We start from the raw sequence: 27419 nt of genomic DNA on the forward strand, positions 1-27419 counted from the left end.
TCTGTGAGTCACTGGTTGTATATCTAATAATGGATGATCCAATAAAGCCAATCAGAAAGAACACAGATAAGAGTGCGGTTCTTATCCATTAAATGTAATCTTATGATAAGCAAGGATGGACTTCTTGAACCTGTACCTAGAGTCCGGAGATCAAATTAAAGAGCGAGTCTAGAGTGGTGTGCTGGGATGGTTAATTTTGTTTTATTTTATCTGGACAAAAATAATAAATGTTTTATATTTTCTTATGGTTTTGCACTCATTCAGTCTCATGTTAGAGGAGGGCTATTGCCATTCCAGCCATGCTATAAGGATACATTATTTCTTCAGCTTCTTATTCGCTGTAAAGGCTCAAATATTTTGCAGGATTACAGGAGGCTAGCCTTTGCACCAGAAGGAATTGCACAGGTTGCACAGACACAAGGGTATTGATTTGAAGACTACCAGGAGTACGTGCAGGCACCGCCATATGACTCAACTCCAGCAATGTTGTCACCTTGGACATCTTTTATACTAGGTTGTGTTTACTTTAAGCTTTTTTAGGTAAATCTACTCAATCTGCCAAAAAAAAATCAAACTGTCCTGATAGTGCCTGTGTATTTTATAGCACGGTCCATGATCTATTTCTAATTTAAAAGATTTATGTTGTACTTTGGCAACATTTTTGCGCTTTTTTTTTTTCAGTATAATTTAATCTATGTCAGGAACATTGTAAATCACATTCTAATGCTTGTAGATGTTTTGGTAATGCACAATTAAGAATCTGCAACATAAGGCCACTTAAACTTTACCTACAGTAAATACAACTTCTAACCAGAACAAACTTATGCTGAAAGGAAGATATTTCCAAAAGTAAAAACAGTGTCGGCGGGTGCTGTTACTATTTGTCATTGAAGAGATCAGCAATGTCCTAACTTGCATTTTGTGGTCTGGTGATCTCATCAACTGCTGACAGCATGTACGTGCCCTTCTGTAAATTTACATTAGAAATACTGTATATCCTAAATCTCATATTATCAAAGGACATTTATTAGAATTTAAATCCCCACTCTTTAATTTTTATAATAGTGCACTTTTAAAACTCCTCTCCATTGACAGTTACACACTTGTTTTCTTGTTTTCAATTTCTTTATTGAATATAAAGTACATACAATATTTCAATCACAGTCAAATGGCCTGTACTGGCCCAATTTATACAAAAATACCTCATTTTCCGGTTTTAAGAAAACCAATCTCTAAACCTACCCCCACCCCGCCACCCTACTCCCCCTCTTCTCTCCAACCTACCATCCCATGTCCTGTCGCCCTTTATCTATCGTCTTTCCTACCATCCTTTCTGCAAATCTCTGTGTCTGCTTATATTTTAGCCAGACTTGCCATTTCAGTTTGAACCCCCCTTCTCCTACCTCCCCACACTTGTTTTCTCTACTTCTTAAAGTGTAACTAAACCCACAAAATCAGTTTGAATATGCAGTAAAACATGCTTGTTATAATCACTGTGGAACCTAAGGGGCAGATTCACAGAGCAAGTACGCCGGCGTATCTACTGATACGCCGGCGTACTTTCAAATTTCCCGCGTCGTATCTTTAGTTTGAATCCTTAAACCAAGATACGACGGCATCTGGGTAAGATCCGACAGGCGTACGGCTTCGGATCGCAGATGCAATACTTCGGCGTCCGCTGGGTGGAGTTTGCGTCGTTTTCCGCGTCGGGTATGCAAATGAGCTTTTTCCGACGATCCACGAACGTACACGCGGTCGTCGCATTCTCTTACGTCGTCTGTAGTGGGCTATTTTGTGGCGTATAGATAGATTTGCCATGTTAAAGTATGGTCGTCGTTCGCACGTCGAAATTTTTTTTTTTTTTTCGTAAGTCGTCGGTGAATAGGGATGGACGTAAGTCACGTCTAAGTTAAAAAAATGGCGTTGTTGCAACATCATTTAGCGCAATGCACGGCGGGAAATTTAGGAACGACGCATGCGCATTTCATTAAGTGCGGGGACGCGCTTCATTTAAATGAAACCTGCCCCCAACCCGCCCAATTTCAAATACACCGCCAGAAAAACACTACTGCGCTGTAACGTACGGCGCAAATTCTTCCTGGATTCGAATTTACGCCAGGTAAGATACGGCGGCGTATCGTATCTCTGATACGCTGCGCCTGTCCAACTGTATGTGAATCTGCCCCTAAGGGGCTAATCCTCTGCATTGTGTAAAAAAGGCTGTTTGATCCTGACCACTTGAGGACCAAGCCTATTTCTGATACTTGTTGCTTACAAGTTAAAATCGGTATTTTTTGCTAGAAAATTACTTAGAACCCCCAAACATTGTATGGTCTTCTTGGGGAAAAAATACACTTCACTAAATAAAAAAACGAAACTGTAAAGTTAGTACAATTTTATTGTACATTGTGAAAGATGATGTTATGCCGAGTAAATAGATACCTAACATGTTAAAATTGCGCTCATGGAATGGTGACAAACTACGGCATCTCCATAGGTGACGCTTTCGATTTTTTTTTTTTTTTTTTTTAAGAATACCTGTTTAGAGTTAGAGGAGGTCTTTTGCTAGAATTATTGCTCTGACGATCGTCTTTTTTTTTTTTTACACTGTCCCTTTAAAAAAAAATCTGATCACTTTTATTGCCGCAAATCCCTCCTTTGCACTTAAAAGTATTCAAAACGCTAAAATCTGCATTTTGGAATACTGATTTTTTTTTTAAAATTGGCAGCCGAGTAAACAAGAAGTAAAGAAGTGATGTTGCTTCAGGGTTTTTACATCGGAAACCCGACTGAAGGCAATTCCGGTAAAAAGGGAAACCCGGCTGAGCAGCCTTGTAATAATGGCCAAGTGGCTGCATTTTCGGATGATCAGTTGTTATCACTAGAAAGCCGACCACCAGCTCTAAAAAAAACAGACCGCCAGCTTCACCCCGATACAACCACTTCTTCAAAGCGAAGTACAGGTACGTCAATTGGCGGGAAGTGGTTACCTGACTCCAACCCATCTCTCGATAGAACAGAGCATTTGGTGTCAGTTTGGTGTGTATTGCTAGAGAGTTGATTGTCTGAGCATGCGATTGGCACAGGGCAAAATCAGCACTGTCCAGACAGAGGGTCGGGGGGGGGGGCGGGATGAAAACTCCTTCTACACACTTTATTATTAACTGATAGAAGTCACAAGACTGCTATATACTGCTGATGAGAAAAGGTAATTAGCAGTATATTTACGAAGATAATTGCATTTCCATATTCTGTGTACTGTAGGAGACCAGATGTAGTGAATGCAGCTTCTGGGTTTAGTAACACTTTAAAGCGGGATTTTTTAGGGTCCGATTGTAAGGCCACTATAGAGAAAGCCATATGTTCTCCTTAGTCACTGGTAATAAGTCAAACTGAAAAACAGTCAAATATAATGGTGCATTTGAAATTACATGAAAGAAAATTGATGATACTGATAATATGTATACAAAGCAAAAAGTTGTTTTATTTTATTTTTACATTTAAATTGTGTTAAAGGGTTATTACCCTATTGAATTGAAATAGTGTTTGTATCCACTTTAGGGACATTAATTCTCTCAATTGGTCCTGGTTAACACGGTCCTAGAAAAATATGGCCTGAAAAAATGGAGGACAATGGTTCAAAGCTTCAACAGACATTACTTTTTAGCATTGTCCTTGAACCACAAGTTTTGGATAAAGTATAGAAGGGTTACAACCCTGTCAGGTTTATTTTGTTGTGTCCCCAAAATCCAATATTTTGAGTTGTCTGTAGAATGGCAATAGAGTGGAAATGTTTTGATCTGGTGATAACTGGCTAAGCTTCTAATGCTTGTAGATGTTTTGGTAATGCACGTTTAAGAATCTGTTACATAAGGCCACTTAAACTTTACCTACAGTAAATACAACTTCTAACCAGAACAAACTTGTGCTGAAAGGAAGATATTTCCAAAAGTAAAAACAGTGTCAGCGGGTGCTGTTACTATTTGTCATTGAAGAGATCAGCAATGTCCGTGCTAACTTGCATTTTGTGGTCTGGTGATCTCATCGACTGTTGACAGCATGTACGTGCCCTTCTGTAAATTTACATCAGAAATACTGTATAAACAACCTCAGCTCTACTGACACACCAGGTTAGGCAGATGCTACAGGGAGCACAAATACTAAGGTTCAGTATCAAAAAGCAAACTATTAGACTGGTTAGTGGTAAAATAACCCAATATATTGTCAAGGGTTGCAGTAAACAGCAGTATGCACATACATGAGCAAGTAAAGGATTAGGTAATTTCAGTTCACTAGAACAGCCTTTTTCAACCAGGGTGCCTTCAGGTTTCTTCAGGGGTACCTTGAATTTTTTTTCTTAAAATTGCCTAAAAATTGTATACATGTCAGTGAGCGGATAAACCTGCCTTTTAGTTACACAAAGCCACAGTATTTCATCACCATTACAACCTTCTAGCCACTGGAATTCTTACAACCAATGATGTTATTGGTCAATAAAGAGTATGTCGGGCCCCTGCACAGAATGTACAACATTATTAATTTTTTTGCCCCTCCCCTGACCCTCTCCATTAGCACTGGGGTCACATTAGTTGAGTGGGGGGGGGGGGGTGTGACTGAAGGGAAAGATCAACATTGAAATAATAAGGTGTATTTGCATTGGGAGAATAAATCACCTCTGACGTTGGTTTTCCTACATGTGTGGATGTTGCTGAATTATGTAAAACTATTTAGTTAAATGTTTTATATTTTAGAATGGGGTGCCTCGATTGTGCAGAATTTTAAAAGATGCCTTGACTGAGAAAAAGTTGAGAAACTGCACTAGACAATGTGTTAACTAGACCTATAGCAGCATAGAATGGAGTTCTATGCAGCTAAATTAGAGTAAACCTGGTCATCCGCAAAATCAGAAATAGGTAATAGCATTAGAAAACAGTAACGGCAATGATAATCAATACTCCGATAACTCCTCTGTAAACAATAGGCTATATCCACGAGAGTGCATTCTAATGGCAGCGATTACATTTAAGACTCCCTAAAAATATACCTCCTACTATAGACAATAGGCAAAGTTCTTGTGAAGCAGCTATTATTAATTACGGTGGTGCGCATGAGTGCAATCCCAGTAGAGTCTCCATGCCGTACATAATGTCCTCTCACCAATCCCAGCGATACAGCAACAGGGGTCTCACTTCTGCATCTGCCTGGAGCGACTCCAGTTCTCAGCACAGGCTTGTGGCAGGTTGATGTGCACATCTTGGTCTCCTCGCAGCAAAGAAAATGTCCTTCAGTATACAATAGAGTAATGCCACATACACACGATCGGTTCATCCGATGAAAACGGACCGATGAATTTTTTCATCAGATATCCGATGAAGCTGACTTTCATCAGTCTTGCATACACACCATCAGTTAAAAATCAGTTTGTGTCAGAAGGCGGTGACGTAAAACACAACGACGTGCTGAGAAAAATGAAGTTCAATGCTTCCAAGCATGCGTCGACTTGATTCTGAGCATGCGTGGATTTTTAACCGATGGACTTGCCCACAGACGATAGTTTTTTAACCATCAGATAATTTTAAAACAGGTTCTAAGTTTTTTTCCCCAATGGGGAAAAAAAAAAAATGGGGCCCCACATATGATCGGTTCATCCGATGAAACCGGTCCATCGGACCGTTTTCATATGACGAACCGATCGTGTGTACAGGAGAGTTGGTTAAAACTGCTCTGTTTGTTTTTTTTGCCATCTGTATGATTTACCTTTACTTCCTGGCCTGTAGAATGAACAGGAGGGGAGAGGATTTCCAATGTAAACAAAATATCCACAATTTTCATGGGTTTCAACAAGTATTCGTAGGATTTTCCCTTTTTAATTCTGTTCAGGTGGCTACTCAATATTTTGTTATTCTGTCACTTTCATTCTTGGTGGCATTGGTGATCAGGACAGTTAAAGATAGAAAATCATCCTTATGGGGGGCACAGACAGCTAATAAAACCTGATAGTGGTTTGAGTTTAAAAGTGAAACCTTTTTGCCTTTAATTATACTTAAACAATAAAATACCTTGACATCTGCTCTAATGAGATTTTAAGGATTTTTTTTCTTAAGTAAACCCCCCTATTGTTTTTAGCCAAGAAAGCTGCCATCTTTGCCTCTGTTTAATCTACAACTACTATGATGCTGAACATGTGATCAGTTATGACACAGCTATTGGATGGTTTGACAGTTTGTTTGAGAGCGCAACCAATGGGAGTGTTACATTTGCGGCACATGCCCGAAATGAAACTGTTTTATGGATGGGTTTACTTCCACTTTAACTCGACATTTCAATGGTCCACCAGATGCCTCAAAATTTGAAAATGATTTTTAGCATAGCACATTCAGACTAACTATTTATAATTGGAGAGTTTGAGAGAACTGGCCATTTGGCGAAAAGTTTGTTCTTAAAGGCAAAGCCAAGTGGAATGTACATGCACTGCTATGTTGGTATATACCAATACACTTCTGGATGCCATAGGGTCACCAGGTCAGATGCTCATGAGCCAGCAATTGAGATCCACTTTGGAACATGGAGTATTTTGTTGTATTTTCAGGTTCAATGCCATTACAGAAAATACAGTATACAGTGGTTTTGTCTATTTTTAAATGTATTGTGGTAAGGACCAAACTTTTTTTTTTCTTTTAACAAGATAAAAAGAACAAAGGAAGCAGCACCCATTGTGCTGTGTTTAAGAATTATTGATCATGTAATACATTTTAATTATGTATATTACAGTTTACAAACAAATGCAATAAAACTTACTTGAAATCATTTGAGTTTTAACTTTACCGTATAGAAGTGAGATTAGGTAAAAATGCAAAGAGCCGGAAGGACATGGTTGCTAATCTGTGTCATCTTTAAAAGTAGTAAAACAGATATTTGCAGATTTAACCACATGAACAAAAAAAAATTCATGTATGATATACCGTATCATTGTATCATATATTGTTTGGATCAACTTTTAAACATATATGGTTTTTAACAAGTATCACATCTATCATTTTACAAATACATAAGAAATTGAAGTAATAAGTACAAGCAAATGCCATATAACAATAAAAGCATAAGTTAGGTCTGATTGCATTCAAAATGAATAACCTTTACAAAATATAAAAATCAAGCAGTCAGGATACATACATACACAATCACTGATTAGCAGTAAAGATATCAATGTATCCATATCCATTTGTTAATGTAATAAGGGAGCATTGAAAGTCTACCTGCACATTTTTTTTGTATAGCGTTTAGTTATTAATGTTATAAGGGAATGAATATTTCTAAAATTATGCATTTAACTGTATAAATCAAAAACATTTATAAATCAAAGAACACTTTTTAATATTGCACATTCCTCTTTTTTATACCAGGGCTTATAAAACAATTGAAGAAGATGATATGAAGTTTCCTCTTGTTTATGGAGAAGGCAAAAAGGTTTGGGGACTTAAATGTTGGCAATATCTTTTTTTTCACTTTTAATAAAAATTATAGGAAATCTCTTCTTCCTGGAAGTCATGCTCAGAATTCACGGATCCTCTGCTATTTTGTTGGTTAGGATGCACTTGTCTGTGCTTTTGATTTATAAGCCTACTTTTATATACACTTTGAAATTCTACATCTTCTGTTCACCCCAAGCAGCTAAAGTGGGTCTTACAAAAGAAGCTCTGAAGGGATTTGGTGTCCACCTCTGCATGACTACCAGGATGAACTGGCATTTAGATTTTTAGTGAAGAGTGAATGAAGTAAAGTATTTACCTATTCATGTTGCCATGGTTCCTGTGTATAATAGGAAACCTTCCTAAGATTGTATGACACTTGGTCCCTCATTAAACTAAAGCTGGACATAGATGGGTAGAATTTTTGAACCAAATTCTCGGGAAATTACGTTTTTCATTATTGGGTCTAATTAACTTTCGTTTTCGACTGCAGTGATTAGACAATTTGAAGGAGCAGAATGGAATTTTCTTCTCGAACAAACTAGAATGTGGTCTTCATTCAGTAAAGTCCATTCATTCCAAAACCAGATGTTAAAGGCAAACTAAATCTTTTGAACCACAAACAAATGTTCTTAGAATTTTCCAAAGGATTTTCATTCAAAATTCTGTCCATCCATTTTATCAATCTATCTATTCTATCTATAGATTGCTTCTTCTTTTTTTTATCAGCCAGCAAATTCCACACAAGTGAGGTAGATAGAGGAATCAACTGGTACACCTCCACTGTTAGAATATACTGATCAACGACTGCAGCCGGCTGATCAAATTTTTTTCCCAACAACTTTATTAATTATTTATTATTAATATATTATTATTATTATTATTATACAGGATTTATATAGCGCCAACAGTTTGCGCAGCGCTTTACATCAGGGAAGACAGTACAGTCACAATACAATTCAATACAGAGGAATGACCATATATGGATCAAAATTCAGCCTGTCCCTGCTGAACCAGCTAAATTTCAATCCATCTATGGCCAGCTTGAGTAATCAAAGACTGAACAACTAACATATTCATTATTAGTAGTTATTCTACGGCAGGGCTCAAAATTTCAAGTCCTGAGCTACTAGCCAGGCCTCAAGGGTTACTCGCCAACAGTTACCCCACCCAACCCCTACCATGCCCCGCCCTAAACACGCCCTCATAAATTATCTCATGAAATTACACTTAAAATGTTTTATGCAGAATTAATTTCTAAAAATAAATATTAAGAACTTTATCTGTGCCCACCAATGCAGCCTGCCGGTGCAGCCTGCCCATGTCCACCGATGCTGCCAATCTGTGCCCACCATGCTGCCAATATGTGTTCACCATGCTGCCTGTGTCCTTCATTATACCTATCTGTGCCCACCATGCTGCCTATCTGTGCCCACCATGCTGCCTGTGCCCTTTATGCTGCCAATCTGCGCCCACCATGCTGCCAATCTGCGCCCACCATGCTGCCAATCTGCGTCCACCATGCTGCCAATCTAAGCCCACCATGCTGCTAATCTGTGCCCACCATGCTGCCTGTGTCCTTCATTCTGCCAATCTGTGCCCAACATGCTGCCTGTGCCCACCATGTTACCTGTGCCCATCATGCTGCCTGTGCCCATCATGCTGCCTATATTTGTCCTTAATGCAGGGAACAAAGGAGAGGAAGTTAATTACCGGGTGTATGATGAGCGCACCGAGGAACATCACAGCTTTCATTTCAATTGCCGTGTGTTCCTGCCGCTCGCTGTCACATGCGGCCCCGCCCCCTGGCCGGGGAACTTTGATACACGTCACTCGTGATTGGGCGGGAGATCTGTCTATCAAAGTCCCGAGACTAGGGGGAGGGGTTGTGTGTGATAGCGAGTGCAGGGAACACACGGCAATTGAAATGAAAGCCGCCAGTGATGTTCCCTGCGCTCTGATGATCCGGCTGCCCGCTCTCCTCTCTTCCCTTCCACGAGTGCTGGGAAAAGGACTGCCACATGCCGGCGGTGCTCACCCCCCAGCTTTCCAGGCAGCCCTTCCATGCCAGCCCTCAAAATCCACTCACAAGATGCGAGCAGGCGAGTGGATTTTTTGAGGGCTTTTTTACGGAATAGCACAAAGGTAAGCAATTAGTTATATTCAGCCAACCAAAAAACTACTCTAAAACATAGTATAATATAGAAAGCAAAATGGAATTACATTTATTTTATTTTTTTAATATATTCAAGGAATAAGTGAATGCTTTTACAAAAGTACATAAAATAAAATGGCACTTTTTTTAAGCCACTAAACATGTAAGAATAGCAAAGCAGAAGTAAGCTTGATAGTGCACTATTCTCTAAAGTTTTTTATATTTTATCATCCCAGACGGGATGCACTACCTTAATGTGGTTCTAAAAGCTGAATGTTTTTTACCTTCATGCATTGTATGCATGAAGGTAAAAAACTTTTCTTTATTGTACATCACGGGACACAGAGTTTAGTAATTACTAAGTGGGTTATATGTTCCACCTTCAGGTGCTGGACACTGGTGTAATCAATTAGAACAGGAAGTTCCCTCCCTATATAACCCCTCCCATACTGGGAGCACCTCAGTCAAAGGTCGCTTGTTTCACACTCTTGATCTGGGCTGTTATACAAGGGGTGACGTGTATAAGTCTGCCAGTTAGGTCGCCCTTGTGATCGGAGGATTGGATCTAGTTTTGTCAGCTCACAGGGTCAGCACCTTGAGCTGATGCACCATAATTCCCTTCATCCTTCTAACAAGGGAATTGGTGTTCTTGGTTGCGGTAGCCTCCGCAAGAGAGTTTCAGTATGGGCAACTTTCTTTGTATAGAGCCATACTTAATTATTCTTACAATAGGGTGATGTTAAATCCTCACCCAACCTTATTTACTAGAAGGATCTAGTGTTCATTTGAATCAAGATATTCTTGCCTTCCTTTTTTCAAAACCTTGGTCCATGGAAGGAAAGGTTATTGCTTTTCTCTCAATAGAGATGATAGCAGTTAAAAATCTGTCTGAAGGATTCAGATATAGAAACCTAACGTTTTGTTTTGCTGCCAGAAGACCCTAGATGTGGGCGGGCAGTGTTCAGATCAGCTATTAAAATGGTTACACTCTCTCTCGTTAGAGTAAGAGAGGTCTAGACCTATCTGAAGCGGCTGCTCGGATACGGAAAACTGATGTTGTTGCGCTACCAGGAGGCCCCAGGAAAGGGCAGGCAGCGTCTAAATCAACTGTTTCCAATGTTGATTCATCAGGTTATTAATAAGTCTTGTGGTTTCCCCCTGTTTTGGGGTGCACCCTACCAGGATAGTAAGCACTTCATGCGGGGTGCATTACCAAGCCTTTATGACTCAGATTTGCCAGGCCGCAACTTGGTCGTTAGGGATTAGTGAACGTAAGCACAATCAGGCGAACATAAGACGGCAGGTGGATGCAGCCTTTTTGGGCGCAGTATGCTGCAGGCAGCATTATAGGTCCTTGCATTGCTCTGGGACACCCCACTTAGTAATTACTAAACTCTGTGTCCCGTGATGTACGATAAAGAAAATAGGATTTTTATAACAGCTTACCTGTAAAATCCTTTTCTTGGAGTACATCACGGGACACAGAGTTCCCGCCCCTCTTGTTTGGGGATATTGGGACACTTATTGCTTTGCTACAAAAACTGAGGTGCTCCCAGTATGTGAGGGGTTATATAGGGAGGGAACTTCCTGTTCTAATTGATTGCACCAGTGTCCAGCACCTGAAGGTGGAACATATAACCCACTTAGTAATTACTAAACTCTGTGTCCCGTGATGTACTCCAAGAAAAGGATTTTACAGGTAAGCTGTTATAAAAATCCTATTTTAGTGTACAACTCCCCCTCCACCAATTATTACCTAAGCCCGATCTCCATCCAGCGATGTTCACGAGCAGTGTCTCTCCCAGGTCTCTTCTTCCTTATTGGCTGAGATGCAAGAGCCATTGGCTCCTGCTGCTGTCAGTCACAGCCAGTGAGGAGGGTGCGGGGGGCGGGGCTGAGCCACGCTCTGTGTCTTATGGACACACAACATCGGCACAGGAGTAAGTACACACGATTCCGCCCATAGCAAACGGCTTGCTATGGGGGCACACGGCAAGAGGGGAGGCCCAGAGCACCGGCGGGCCCAGAAGTGGAAGATTGGGGTATGTTTTGTGGTGTGTTTTTGCTTTTTTTGTGATGACACGTGACATCACAAGGGGTGTGTTCTCCAGGTGATGCCACTGGATAGCCATGCCCCATGGTTATATAAGAACTGTCAGACAGTGAAGCTGATACAATAAAACGTGCCAGCGTTGGCGGAGGACTTTTTTTTCTAGCGGGTCAGCAGCACCAGAGGAAGAAGACAGCAGAGGAGAGAAAAAGAGAGCGGAGGGAGAAGGCCCCTCCCCATGTTGAAGACATGAGGCCTGGTACTGTTTGGGGTGGGGTGCGCATGCTCATCCCCTCCCTTACCTGACTTGCCAGGCTGCATGCTCGGGTTAAGGGTCTAGTATAGATTTTTGGGGGAACCATTTTTTTTTTCATTTTGACATGGGGGTCCCCTCCAAATCCATGCCGGACCCGCTGTTAGCAGGGAACCCCGTTGCCAGCTGATGACTCATCGGTTGTTAGAGATGCAGCGCCGGCTTCCCGGCCTGCTTCTTGGCAACCATCTACATACAGTGTTTTTTAAGGGAAAAAAACACAAATGTGTAAACAAGATGTGATCACAAAAAATGCGCCCCAGTGACTCACACCTCTGCGCTTAGGACTATATACAATGAGAAAATTCACAGCTGCTGTTTTTAAAAGATAAAATGTGACAAAGTATATATAACGTGTTCAAATGATATAAACATAAATTATATATAAACAGCGCTAGTATGTGTATGACCCACACAGTGAAAAAGAAAAAAACGACACAATATAATAATAGACAAATGAGCAGAGCCCGTGATTGAAAGTGTTCGTAAGCAAAAAAAGTTAGTAGAAAAGTAACAAGGAAAAAACGTATTCTCTCTCTCAAAATGTGAAATCTTCAAAGTAATTGTTTTCAAAGAATTCTTCCACCACACCCGATGTGAACAAGTGATTCCTCCACCAATAAGATTGGCCACTCACCAGAACGATTTGCCTGACACTCTCGTGTTTTGGCACAATAGCATGTAATGATTGTTCAAACCATTAGGCGAGCCTCCATTTCCAGCCAAGTGATAAATAAGATCCTCATAAATAATGAAGAAAACGTCTAATAGTGTGATAACGTAAAACCAGTTTAATAACACACCACATAAAAAATCTGCAAAAAATGCACTCACAAACGGCCAAAGTAAAATTCGTGAAACACAACACAGCAGAAAATTCCTCAGTATTGTATGGCTGATAAACTACGGTCACGGCGGACCCAGGAAAAACAACCAGGTATCTCTCACCACTCGATCCACACTGTACTGGTGGCCCACAAAACTGGCATAAAGCAAAATCCAATCGCTGTTCACTAGCGAAGATAAGTCACTGCAATGGCCTCTCACGTTTGGTTAGATGGTCAGAAGTCTACAGTTTGTGAGTGCATTTTTTGCAGATTTTTTATGTGGTGTGTTATTAAACTGGTTTTACGTTATCACACTATTAGACGTTTTCTTCATTATTTATGAGGATCTTATTTATCACCTGGCTGGAAATGGAGGCTCGCCTAATGGTTTGAACAATCATTACATGCTATTGTGCCGAAACACGAGAGTGTCAGGCAAATCGTTCTGGTGAGTGGCCAATCTTATTGGTGGAGGAATCACTTGTTCACATCGGGTGTGGTGGAAGAATTCTTTGAAAACAATTACTTTGAAGATTTCACATTTTGAGAGAGAGAATACGTTTTTTCCTTGTTACTTTTCTACGAACTTTTTTTGCTTACAAACACTTTCAATCACGGGCTCTGCTCATTTGTCTATTATTGTATTGTGTCGTTTTTTTCTTTTTCACTGTGTGGGTCATACACATACTAGCGCTGTTTATATATAATTTATGTTTATATCATTTGAACACGTTATATATACTTTGTCAAAAAAACACAAATGCATCAAAAATCACATCACAAACCCAACAGTTTCTGGTGCAACTCCAACATTAGGGGAAGATTTCATTGAGGTGCCAGCATGACAAAGTCACAGTTTAGAACTGCACAAATTCTGCACAACAATGTGAACACTTATTTGAGTGTCTGTGTGTTGGGATTCAAGAATTAATGGACCCCATGCACCTCTGCAGCAACAGATCACTTGTGATATTGATCTACATATTTGTGTTCTTAGTCACCAATAGATCATTCTTGAATTCCTATAACACTGCAGAGAGGGCAATGTAGAACTGGTTCAACTGTCTAAGCATGGCTGCTGGAGCTCCTTCTCTTCAAAGTGTATGTCATGGAAATGTATAAATAAAAAATAAAAACATATTCAGTTCATCTCTGCAATACAGGCACATTTTCAAAGTGTTATCCCTTTAAAGGCTCTGAAAATACAGCACAATACCAGTTAATCTGCCAGAAAAGCACTCCTGAATCCCTCCTTCTGTTATCATCTCAACAACATAAAGACAAATTGTAATGTAGTAAAAAAAATTGTGAATGCTAATTACACTTCTTAAAGAGGAGCTCCAGTGTTTTTTGTGTTAAGTCAGTAGCTACAAAAAGTGTAGCTGCTGACTTTTAATAAACGCACACTTACCTGTCCCAGGATCCATGAATGTGGTCACCTGAATTGCCTCTTCTCTCCCTCTCCTCTCACCCGTACTGGCATTTCAACTGTGGGCACCCCGGCTGTGACATCTTGCGGCCTCACAGCCAGGTGCGCACTGCGCATGTGCGAGTCGCGCTGCACCTGTTGAATAGTTCAACAGTCTTCTAGGACCTGTGATGTTTCCCAGAAGTCTGCATGAAGGGAGGAGGAGAGAAGAACTGTAAAATCTAGGTACCCCCCCCCCCTTCCAAAAAAATGAAATGCCAAATGTGGCAAAGGGGGGGGGGATGCTAAAGTGGAACTTCTCATTTTGGGAAGAACTCCATTTTAACATAACACAGGAAGTGTTAAAGGTGTTAAAGAGGCAGCTCTGCATTTCTAACACGATCAGCAGGTATTTTTTACACTTGCCAAACTGATATGATAAGGCATTTTCAATGGTGGATTTTACAGGTGTAGAGGACACTCCAGACCCCTCTTCGATGGGTGCCCCCACGGAAAGCTGCTATCCATGGGGGCATCTGTGCATGCTCTCTCCTGAGCCACGCTGCTGTGTCCATTGACACAGACAGTGGGATTCAGCCCCTGCTGCCGTGTCACAGCATTCGATTGACAGCCAAAGGCTCCCACTCAATCTGCCCAATGAGAAGCGAGACAGCAGCTGGATTTGCAGCACTCCTGCACATCGCTGAATTGGATTGGGCTTGGGCAAGAAAAAGGGCAGGGGGGAAGCTGCAGCACAGAAGGTTTTTCACCTTAATGCATCCTATGCATTAAGGCTTTAGAACCACTTTAACCACTTGCCGCCCGCCAATGACATATTGACGTCGGCAAAATGGTTGTAGAATCCTGACGTCCTCAGGATTCTGAGCCGCTGCGCGCCCCCGGGGTCTGTCAGTCTGACACCCCGCAACACCGATCTCGGTAAAGAGTCTCTCACGGAGGCTCTTTACCATGTGATCAGCCGTGTCCAACCACGGCTGATCACGATGTAAACAGGAAGAGCCGTTGATGGCTCTTCCTCACTCGCGTCTGACAGACGCGAGTAGAGGAGAGCCGATCGGCGGCTCTCCTGACAGGGGGGGTTCGCTCTGATTGTTTATCAGCGCAGCCCCCCCTCGGATCACCACACTGGACCACCAGGGAAGCCCACCCTGGACCACCAGGGAAGGGCAAAAAAAAAAGGGGGCAAAAAAAAAAGTCTGGAAAAAAAAAAGCATTAAAAAATAATGATGCCAATCAGTGCCCACAAATGGGCACTGACTGGCAACATGGGTAAATCAGTGCCGCCCCACAGTGTCCATCAGTGCCACCCCACAGTGTCCATCAGTGCCACCCCACAGTGCCCATCCATGCCCAATGCCCACCTATCAGTGCCCATCTGTGCCACCCATAAGTATCCATCAGTGCCACCCATAAGTGCCGCCCATGAATTCCCATCTGTGCCGCCTATGAGTGCCCAGTGCCGCCCAAGAGTGCCCATCAGTGCCGCCTATGTGTGCCCATCAGTGCCGCCTATGTGTGCCCATCAGTGCCGCATACCAGCGCCGCCAATCAGTGCCACCTCATCTGTGCCCGTCAGTACTACCTCATCGATGTCCATCAGTGCCATCTCATCGGTGCCCATCAGTGCCGCCATATCAGTGCCCGTAATTGAAAGAGAAAAAAAAATTAACAGAAAAAAATAAAAACGTAATTTTTTTTTCAAAATCTTCAGTCTTTTTTTAGTTGTTGCGCAAAAAAAAATCGCAGAGGTGATCAAATACCACGAAAAAAGGATGCCAATTTTGTTTGGGTACAGTGTAGCATGACCGCGCAATTGCCATTCAAAGTGCGACAGTGCTGAAAGCTGAAAATTGGCTTGGGCGGGAAGGTGCCTAAGTGCCTGGTATGGAAGTGGTTAAATGATTCTTCTGGGCTTCGTGCTGGATGATTCCTGCAATAATGCCCTGTAGAGCAACTGAGACCAGACACCATTTTAAATCAGCCCTGGGAAAGATAAGTGTAATTATAATGGGCCAGATCCACGTACCCTGGCGCATATATCCGTCGGGCGTGGCGTATCTCTGATACACTACGCCGCCCTAACTTATTATTATTTTTTTTTAATCCTCAAAGAATGCGCACCGTAAGTGTATCTTTGGCGGCGTAAGGGCGCGCCATTCAAATGGATGTGATGGGGCGTGTTTTATGTAAATACGTCTTGACCCGACGTAAATGGCGTTTTTTTTCAATTGCGCATGCACCGTCCGTGGGGGTATCCCAGTGCGCATGCTCGAAATTAAACCGGAACCAGCCAATGTTTACGACGGTGACGTCATTCTACGCAAAGCCCTATTCGCGAACGACGTAACATTTTTAAAATTTGACGCGGGAACGACGGCCATACTTAACATAGGATACGCCTCATATAGCAGGGGTAACTATATGCCGGAAAAAGCCGAACGCAAACGATGTAAAAAAATGCGCCGGACGTACGTTCGTGGATCGCCGTATCTAGCTAATTTGCATACTCAACGCGGAATTCGACGGAAACGCCATCTAGCGGCCAGTGTAAATATACACCTACGATCCGACGGCGTACTAAGACGTACGCCTGTCGGATCGATCCCTCATTCAGTCGTATATTGTTTTGTGGATACAAAACAAGATACGACGCAGGAACTTTGAAATTACGCCGGCGTATCAATAGATACGCCGGCGTAATTCGTTTGTGGATCTGGCCCATAGTGTTTTTTAACCACTTCCCGACCTCCTCATGTACATATACGTCAGCAGAATGGCACGGACAGGCACATGTACGTACCTGTACGTCCTCTGCTAGACGTGGGTGGGGGGTCCGATCGGGACCCCCCCCCCGGTACATGCGGAGGTCGGGTCCGCTCTGGGAGCGATCCCGGACGACGGTGCGGCTATTTGTTTTTAGCCGCTCCGTCGCGATCGCTCCCCGGGGCTGAAGAATGGGGAGAGCCGTGTGTAAACACGGCTTCCCCGTGCTTCACTGTGGCGGCGCATCGATTGGGTGATCCCCTTTATAGGGGAGATCCGACCGATGATGTCATTCCTACAGCCACACCCCCCTACACTAGTAAACACACACACAGTGATCCCTAAATGTTACAGCGCCCCCTGTGTTTAACTCCCAAACTGCAACTGTCACTTTCACAATAAAGAATGCAATTTAAATGCATTTTTTGCTGTGAAAATGACAATGGTCCCAAAAATGTGTCAAAATTGTCCGAAGTGTCCGCCATAATGTCGCAGTCACGAAAAAAATCGCTGATCGCCGCCATTAGTAGTAAAAAAAAATAAAAAAAATAAAAATGCAAAAAAACTATCCCCTATTTTGTAAACGCTATAAATTTTGCGCAAACCAACCGATAAACGATTATTGCGATTTTTTTTAACAAAAATAGGTAGAAGAATACGTATCGGCCTAAACTGAGGGGAAAAAAAATGTATATATGTTTTTGGGGGATATTTATTACAGCAAAAAGTAAAAAATATTGAATTTTTTTCAAAATTGTCGCTGTATTTTTGTTTATAGCGCAAAAAATAAAAACCGCAGAGGTGATCAAATACCACCAAAAGAAAGCTCTATTTGTGGGGAAAAAAGGACGCCAATTTTGTTTGGGAGCCACGTCGCACGACCGCGCAATTGTCTGTTACAGCGACGCAGTCCCGAACTGTAAAAACCCCTTGGGTCTTTAGGCAGCAATATGGTCCGGGGCTTAAGTGGTTAAACCTGCACCTAGGCCTAAGTGGAGAACACAAAGAAAGAAAAATAGATAACATCTTCGTATAATCTAAAAAGAAATCACCCTTCCGTACAGTAAATATAACTGCTTGTTTCACATTATATATGGCTGCTTTGTTCATTAACACTTCTGTAGAAAATTCAAAAAAGGGTGAAAATGATGAAACTTTAACCTGATGAAATAGATTATACGGACACAGAAGGAAGACGGTTGAAAAAATCCATGTGAAATTATAAGCTTGTGTGTCTTCGTATCTAATAGTCATTTTTTGCAGGCTAGGGTTATGGCCACCATTGGAGTAACACGTGGATTTGGAGATCATGACCTTAAAGTATATAACTCAAATATCTACATCAAGCCATTCTTATCTTCTGTGCCTGGAGTAAGTATATTATTCTCACCTTGTACAACATATGTGTGTCATACATGGTTCTTCCTCCTTGTGTTGCACAGGGTTTATACTGCACAGAAAGTGCTAAAAATACCTAATGTATATAAATTGCTAAAGCTAATTAAACCTGTCATTAAAGCATTGAACAGGCATCAGGATAATTTTCACAGACATTTTGTATTCTTTGATAATTTTTCTAGTGTTTAATAAAACATGATTAGCATTAAAGAAAATATAAAAAAAAATATCTGTCATGTACTTAGCCAAAGAAGCATAAACTGTACATAATACTTTTACGTGGATCTATCTTTGAATAAAGATGCACTGTACTTCTAAAGGATGCTGGAAACAACCTGTGGGGGATTAGTGTACGGGAATACAGGTGCTCTAAGTCATAGGGGTGTAGATGTCTATCTGTTCAGCAGTGCACACATGAAATGGCATTAACATTTTTAATTCTGGGTGTCCTTTTGGAATTTTGGGTGGGTATTGGTCAACCCTAAGGGCCCTTTCACACAGGAGCTTTTGTGCCTGAAAAGCTTGAGAAATACGCTTCCCTTTAAAAATGTATGAATCGATGATCACTGTTCACATTTGGACAGTGCGCTTCCTTTGCAGTGAAAAAAACAGTTTAGGGAAAAAACGTACCATTGAAAGCAATGGAAAATGCGGTAAAAACCGCATCAGAGATGTGTTTTTGGTACGGTTTCACACGTCCTTTAAAAACCGCACCGCAATCATGGTAACATTTTTGCAGCGGATCAGTGTGAAAGTGCCATTTAAGTGGTATAGCCATACATCAGTTTCTGAAATGGTAAAAGGGGATGTAATTCCAGGAGGGTGCCCATGGTGTTTGTAACTCAGGGAAAGGAGTAGTTATATGGCCATTAGATTCTATTGAAGTTAACTCCTCAGTCCAGGGGAATGCAAGTGAGTGGCTGTCATTTTCTCTGGAAGGAAGGATGGTAAGGTTGACCATCATTGCCGTTATGGGCAGGTTTGTGTTATGCCCAGATGGATTTCTGGGTGGCTGTGTCCGTTCCGGCGAAAAAGAATAGTGGTCAGTTGAGGCCCAGATAGCAAGGATAACTTGCCACAACTTTGTGGCAGTGTTGAATTGTAAGTCTTGTTAACTTGCTGCACCTTTTCAATGACAAGTTGTACCCTTGCAGAGCACTTGAAGCACAAGTCCTAGTTGACACTTTTCCAATTTGTAGCAAACTTGCGTGGCAAGTCTCTAGCAAGAGCAAAGTTGCAGTGGTGAGTCTACAGCAAGAGCTCTGCAAGTTTACAACATGAAAATTCAGCCACAGTGACCCTTGTGGCTATTGCACAACATTACTGAACCAGAACATGCAGCAGACTTGCACAATGTTTGCAAACAAACTTGTTCTGGAGTCATTCAATGCAGATTTTCTGCAATTGTGCAACAAACTTCTGAAGCCTGTCAAGTCTAGTAATAGCTTGGCAATTAATTTTTAAGCAGCTGAATTGTTTGATATCTGAGGGGGGGGGGGGGGGTTCCACTGTTTCTAGGAGAAAGAGTGGTCTCTAGTCCAAGGTGATGTTAATGTTTAGGCCCGGATTAACTCCCTTTGCGCCCCAAGGCCGGGTCCTTTAATGCCGCCCCCCCCCCTCACACACACACCATCACATACTGTAAGGGGCCTTCATCCAGACCGGCCCAGGGCACAACACATCAGGGTACAGTGCACATCAGGGCAGGGTACAGAGCTCAGCTTATCAGGGTACAGAGCTCAGCACATCAGGGTACAGAGCCCAGCACATCAGGGCACATCAGGGAACAACACGTACAGGGCACATCACATCGGGGTATAGGGCACAGCACATCAGGGCCCATCACAGCACATCAGGGCACACCACATTGAGGCACAGCACATCGAGGCACATCAGGGCACGGGGCACAAAGCACATCAGGACACGGGGCACAGGGCACATCAGGGAACATAGCACATCAGGGCACGGGGCACATCAGGACACATGGCACATCAGGGCACATCGTTTAACAGCCCGCATGCAGAGTAATGCAGGAAGCGTGTGTAATAAGTTCTCTTTCATGTCTCTCTGCTCCCCAGCGGCCTCTCCTCGCTTCTCATCCATCCCAGATGATGTCACAAGCAAATGGGGATGAACGAGAAGAGAGGAGGGGCCGCCAGGGAGCAGAGTGAAATGAGAGAGAACTTATTACACACTACTCTGCATGCTGGCTAAATCCCAATCTAGCCGTCAGTGGCGTCACCCTTGCACCCACTGCTGCCCGAGGCCTGGCCTCATTGGCCTTGTCTGGAATCCGGCCCTGTTAATGTTACTCTAGTGAGACTGTAGGGTTTTTCAGGTGGAAGCAAAAGCGGTCATAAGCCAATCGGGACATGGTCAGGAATATTCCATTTGCATCTGGAGTAGCTATCATGATGGGTGTCCTGTAGTAGTGGAGTGTTGAGCCATGAATTCCTAGATTACAAGGGGGTTAGGGTGGTATTTATTTGTAGAGGTTATGCAGTCTGTAGAAATTATTCCTGGTCATTTGTCCAGGAAGATGAAGAGAGATGGCAGTTTGTTGCTGGCACTGAAAATAGTCATGGGTATAATAAGGTAAAGGTACTGGCAAGTCTTGAAACACTTATTTGTCATGGTTTAAAAGGGCAAACAGACTCAAACAGTGGTAGCTAATTAGTCAATATGTTTAAATTACATCAGGGTGTGAGAAACAGCTGTTGACATGAGTACTGTGCAAATTTGCATGTATCAAGTATCATTGTACATAATGCTCTTCTTTCACAACTGCAGATAGACCTGTTTTTCAGCTCTCTTTTGCAGTTTACATAACATGTCCTTAGCATATCAATCTATTTAACACTGTTTCCCAAGGGACAGCCCCCATTTTAAAGTGTGTCCCTGGTAAACAAGCATCCGCCCCTGGCATTGTCTCCTGGTGGTGCACCGTAATCCCTGCTCGGCCACCAGCTGATGTGCAAAATGCAAGGTCGGTGGATGCGGGTTTCTCCACATCCAATTTGCATGTCATGAGACTGTGACCGGCTCTCAATGGAGCCAGTTTACACAGCTCCGGGACGGCAGCAAAGCGTTTGGCAGAAGAGTCCTGTGTGTCTTTTGGTCCATTTCAGGTCCGAATCCAGACAAAAATGTGTGCCTGATTCATCCCTGAAACATAACAGGGACTCACCGGACCCCTGCTGTGAGCCACTCCACACAGCAGTGTGAACCCAGCCTTAGACACATGTATGTAAAAACCTGGAGTTAAATTCTAGTTACAAAGAAAAGTGATAATATACTTACAAAAACATAATATATCCAGGCTCAAACTTACCTACCAATCAGCAACCAACCAAATTCACCTGTTTAACAGTGTGCGTTAAAAACAGAGGTTTAGTTGCACGCATTTGCAAATGCATGTGTAAGCTGCAGGACCCGTCAAGGCTCTCTGTATACTGCAGTCCTAACTATAACATTGCATTAAGTCTCCTCAGTAGGAGCACATGACTGCTGATGGATAGATAAGGAGCATGTGACTGGAGGTAGCCCAGCCCTCATTAAAGGGGCAGGAGCACACTAAGCACATGGAAGCAAAGGTGACAGTGCGCTGCCTGACCACAATGACATAAATACAACAAACAAAAGTCACTGCGCCTACCTATGACTGGTCTATACAATAAGGAGCACTGGAAAGGGCGCATATACATACAAAAACGTAGAATATCCAGGCTCAAACTTACCGACCAATCAGCAACCAACCAAATTCACCTGTCTAACAGTATGCGTTAAAAACAAAGGTTTAGTTGCACGCATTTGCAAATTCATGTGTAAGCTGCAGGCCCCGTCAAGGCGCTCTGTATACTGCAGTCCTAACTATAACATTACATTTTAAGTCTCCTCAGTAGGAGCACATGACTGCTGATGGATAGATAAGGGGCAGGTGACTGGAGGTAGCCCATCCCTCATTAAAGGGGCAGGAGCACACTCAGCACATGGAAGCAAAGGTGCCAGTGTGCTGCCTGACTACAATGACATTGCACACACAACTCTAGCTCTTGCCCATGGCATCTAGGCAACAGTGACATCACACTCTTTCTGGAAATATCCTGGGTAGGCTGGAGATCCCAAATCTCAAGACAAGATGATCCTACACTGTGCTGGAGAACAATTTCACAAGATTTGGGATCCTCAGCCAGATCCTCAAATGTGATGTGATTTGTAAAGAAGCCAGTAGCAATGCTACCTAGGTTGGATGATGCAGCTTCCACCCACCTGTGGTCCTGGTGCACACTGTGGAAGACACAGATATTGTGGTCACATGAGCACTGAATAAATATTTATATTATATAAAAATCTAACCATATTAAGTATTTATATGTTTTTAACAATAAAAAAATGTATAAAAGTATACAGTAAATATACAAATCTAAATAGCTTTTTTACTTTCACATTATAGGTAGAAGTCTATGACCTCTTAAAATGTGAGCATGGTCCCGATGATGTTGTGGTAATGGGTACAGATGGACTATGGGACGTCATTACTGACAATGAAGTGGCAGAAATTGTTCAAAGAGTGCTTGCATCTCATGGGCCTGATGAGCCAAGCAGGTAAATTGGAGGTTTACACGTAATTTTCAAAAGTGAGGTACTTCTGACTAGAGGCTGGGCATGCCGTGTGGAGTTTTATAGGATTGGTGGTGGTCTTTTTGTCATGGTTTGATCACAGAGTGGTGTAGGTTTATTAAACTAGATTTTTTCTCAGTTCAGTTCTCAGCAGTTCTCAGAGGAAAATTATCTCCTCTGCAGCCGTGTTATTAAACTGAGAACTTCAGTTCACAGAGGAGAATTGTTTCCTACATGTTTTCAGACATGCGATAACTAAGTACCGTATTTATTGGCATATAACACGCACATGCGTATAACACGCACCCTAACTTTAAGAGGGAATTTTCAGGAAAAAAGCTTTCCACAGCCCCCCTGTGTATAACACGCAGGCACAGTTTACCCTCTATATTCAGGGTAAAAAAGTGAGTGTTATACGCCAATAAATACAGTAAATATATATATATATTTAACCCACTGGTGCTGATATTGGGAAGAAATAAGCCTTCTTCCTCTAATCACACCAGCTTCTCTCCCAGATTCTCCACCTCTGAGCTGGTGAATCTGGAAGGGAGATATTTCAGTGGAAAAGCCGGCGTCCGTCTGCGGCTTCGGGTGTCCTCTTCGTCGTGTCCAGCGTCCTTCTGCGGCTTCGGGTGTCCTCTTCGTCGGGTCCGGCGTCCGTCTTCGGCTTCGGGTGTCCTCTTCGTCGGGTCCGACGTCCTTCTGCGGCATCCTCGCGTCCTCCCCACTCGTTTCCCGCGCCGAGTTTGAATACTGCGCCGACATATACAGAGCGCAGTACACTCGTGTATTGTCGGGCAGGCTCGGCAACTGACATCCTGTACGTCCAGGACGTGAGCGCGGAAGGAGCCGAGACTGCCCGACTATACCCGAGTGTACTGCGCTCGGTATATGTCGGCGCAGTATTCAAACTCGGCGCGGGTATCGGCGTATACCGCGCACCCACGATTTTGCCCTGATTTTCAGGGCAAAAAAGTGTGCGGTATACGCCGATAAATACGGTATGTACTTTTGAAGTTAGAATAGAATGTCACATTTTGAGCCCATGGTCTGTTTGATAAGTTGCTTGGCATCTAGCTTTTGTCTTTAAATTTTATTTTATTTTTTTGCCAAAAAATAGTCTATCACACATTTTGATGTCCAGATTGAAATATTAATGACAATTCTATTTTGCTAAGGAGGTTGTTAAATTATCATATCTGTTCTGGTAGGTGCTTCATTTGGCTGGATACAGAAAACAACAATAAAACAAAAACTAACATTTTTGTGGTGGATGGGGTTAGGTCATCCGTGCTAGAACTTTAGAGAATAAAACTTGTTTTAGGGGTATTTTAAAATAGTACCAGAAACATCCTGTTGGCAGTGAAACCAAACATAAAAACCAAAGAATTGGCATTTGGTAGGGTACATGCAGTACCTAGGCTGCAGCAAGCAGGGTAGAGAACATTTTTAGGGAGGTAGTAGTTCCTAAGGCCTCGTACACACGACCGAGGAACTCGACGGGCGAAACACATCGTTTTTCTTGTCGAGTTCCTTGTTAGGCTTGTCGAGGAACTCGACAAGGTTGCTTTGCGTACACACTGTCAAGACAAAATCTCCTTGTTCTCAAACACGATGACACTGGCTAAACTCTTGGGGCTGGTTTTGCTAATCTCATGTGTTTGCGTGTTAAGTAAAAGTTTGTTAAGAGACGATTTGCACTTTTCAGTCTGTTACAGCTTGAAAAATGTGTTATCTCCATTACAAATGCTACTTTTACTCCCGTCTAATACTTTATTCTGAGCATGCGCGGGTTTCTTAGCATACACACGCTCGAGTTTCTCGTCGGAAACCAGCCCGTCGAGGAACTTGACGGGCCAATTTGAGACTCCCGTCGAGGAAATAGAGAACTTGCTCTCTTTTTGGCTCGTCGAGTTTCTCAACAGTTTCCTCTGCGAAAATGTACACACGACCGGTTTCCTCGGCAAAAAAATATCTCCCAGCAAGTTTCTTGCTGGTTTTTGACGAGAAACTCGGTCGTGTGTACGAGGCCTTAGGCAGCAGCAAGCTATAAAAAGCACATGTTTCAGTAAAAAAGAAGGTAATATATTTTCTCCTTCATATAAATTTAAAAACTGTGATATAAGCATGCAAGTATTGTGATGGGGTGGTAAAGGTCAATCTCTTGTGGTGGTCTATATTTTTTCATTAGTATTGTGGAGAGGGGCAGAAAAATATCTTTTAACCAAGATTAAATTATTTTTGACAAAAGTTTTTGTCTGAGGAGTGTTGTGGATCATTTTTTTTTTTTTTTGAGATTCTTTCATATAGACAATTTAAAAGATGGTTATTTAAAACAAACTTAGAAAGTTCAGGCCACTGATTCAGTTGGTAAACCCAGGGATATGTCGGAATAAGATTGAGACCTTTTGTGTTACATCAAGTTCTCGGGCCTTGGTGTGACATGGTTGTAAAAAGTTTCCAAACGTGTCCAGTAAACTATACTTTAGACATTAGAGTTTTTGGCTAACTAATTATATAGTGGGAAGCAAAGGGAGGTGTCATTATTCGAGATGTAGACTGTCTGAATCATGATAACTGCTGTCATCCAGAGGCAGACCGCAGGCAGAATTTCTGATATCTGACTACTATATTAGGTTCAGTTTTTTGTTTTGAAGGACAGTCAATAGTAAAAAGCACATTTGTTCAAGTAAAACATAAAACTTTATATATGAGTTGTTTGTTTTTTGGGTTTGTATGAAATGGAATAGCTAAATATTTCTGCATGTACTAAATATTTTGGGCCAGATTCACAGTAGAAATACGCCGGCGTATCTACTGATACTCCGGCGTATTTTCAAATTTGCAGCGTCGTATCTTTAGTTTGAATTCTCAAACCAAGATAAGACGGCTTTAGGCTTCAATCCGACAGGCGTACGGCTTTGTACGCCTTCGGATCGTAGGTGTAATACTTCGGCGCCCGCTGGGTGGAGTTCGCGTCGTTTTCCGCGTTGGGTATGCTAATTATTATGCTAATATGCTTATGCTAATTTACGGCGATCCACGAAGGTACGCGCGTTTGTCGCATTCTCTTACGTTGTCGCTAGTCGGCTTTTCCCGGTGGATAGTTACGGCTGCTATTTCATGGCTTATATTTAGACTGCCATGTTAAAGTATGGCCGTCGTTCCCGCGTCGAATTTGAATTTTTTTTTTTTTGCGTAAGTCGTCCGTGAATAGGAATGGACGTAACGCACGTCGCCGTTCAAAAGATTACGTCGGTGCGACGTCATTTCCCGCAAAGCACGGCGGGAAATTTCAAAACGGAGCATGCGCAGTACGTTCGGCGCGGGAACGCGCCTAATTTAAATGATACACGCCCCATTTGAATTAGGCAGGCTTGCGCCGGACGGATTTACGCTACGCTGCCGCAAGTTTACAGGCAAGTGCTTTGTGAATCAAGCACTTGCGCTTAAAACTTGCGGCGGTGTAACGTAAATGGGATACGTTAGACTGCCGCAAATGTACCTGAATCTGGCCCTTTACTTTTATTATGTACTACACTTTTTAAAGCTAAAGAGATCATTACATTCTGAAAATAAATGCATAGGTTTTACATGGTTGTATGTGTTACAGATATAACCTTGCTGCACAAGAGCTTGTTCTTCGGACAAGGGGAGTTCGGAAAGAGAGTGGCTGGAGGCTACCAAATGGAAAGCTTGCCTCTTTGGATGACATTTCCGTCTTTGTTATTCCGCTGAATGGTGAACGGAGCAACTGAACAATGGAAAACAGAGGATGACGTGTTTATAATGATAAGAGTGGGCACATGGACGGTGCATTACCTCGACGGCATATTCTGGAAGCACAGCAAATGCAAAGCACTTTAACATAAAACCCTTTTCCCAAAGACTCAGTTTATCAAGCTTATATTTTCTTATTTAAATGTATGTTACATGTTTGCAACTGCTTGCAGTCAGCCTTATTAAAAGCACATGGATTACATGGCAAATGTAAGGAAATTCTAAAAAGTAAAGAACAAGCTGACTTCTTAATAAAGAATCATCATGTTTATAGTAAAATAATGACTGACTTCAATGATTTTTTATCTATCCTAAAATGTCAATATGGAATGAATCTACTCAATAGGATGATGAGACCTACGGATCAAAAAATGATTTTTGATTTTAAATCAAATTCAACCTTTAAATAGTTAGTCAGGTTGAAAAAAGACACAAGTCCATCCAGTTCAACCAATAAAAAAAAAAATCATACAATCCCACAATTGCGGGAAACCCCAGCAAAGCATGATTCAATTTGCCTCTCGGGGGATCTGGAAGGATTTTTTTCCCCTGCTGTAGCAATCAGATTTTCCCTGGATCAACTTTACCTATAAATGTTAGTACCCAGTTATA

General features: G+C 42.1%; 1 protein-coding gene across 1 annotated transcript in view; it reads left to right on the forward strand.

The window, feature by feature from the left end:
- The window catches only part of LOC120927050 (protein phosphatase 1H-like), an 88547-nt gene extending 61461 nt beyond the window's left edge, over window positions 1-27086 (forward strand). The window contains exons 8-11 of the mRNA XM_040337479.1: window positions 7404-7467; window positions 18270-18377; window positions 22858-23009; window positions 26641-27086. Coding sequence (XP_040193413.1) covers window positions 7404-7467; window positions 18270-18377; window positions 22858-23009; window positions 26641-26785 — 469 coding nt within the window. The 3' untranslated portion in view covers window positions 26786-27086. The remainder of the gene's footprint in view (window positions 1-7403; window positions 7468-18269; window positions 18378-22857; window positions 23010-26640) is intronic.
- Window positions 27087-27419: the final 333 nt, after the last annotated feature.

Source organism: Rana temporaria, chromosome 2, assembly GCF_905171775.1.
Source record: "Rana temporaria chromosome 2, aRanTem1.1, whole genome shotgun sequence".
NCBI classification, from domain to species: domain Eukaryota; kingdom Metazoa; phylum Chordata; class Amphibia; order Anura; family Ranidae; genus Rana; species Rana temporaria.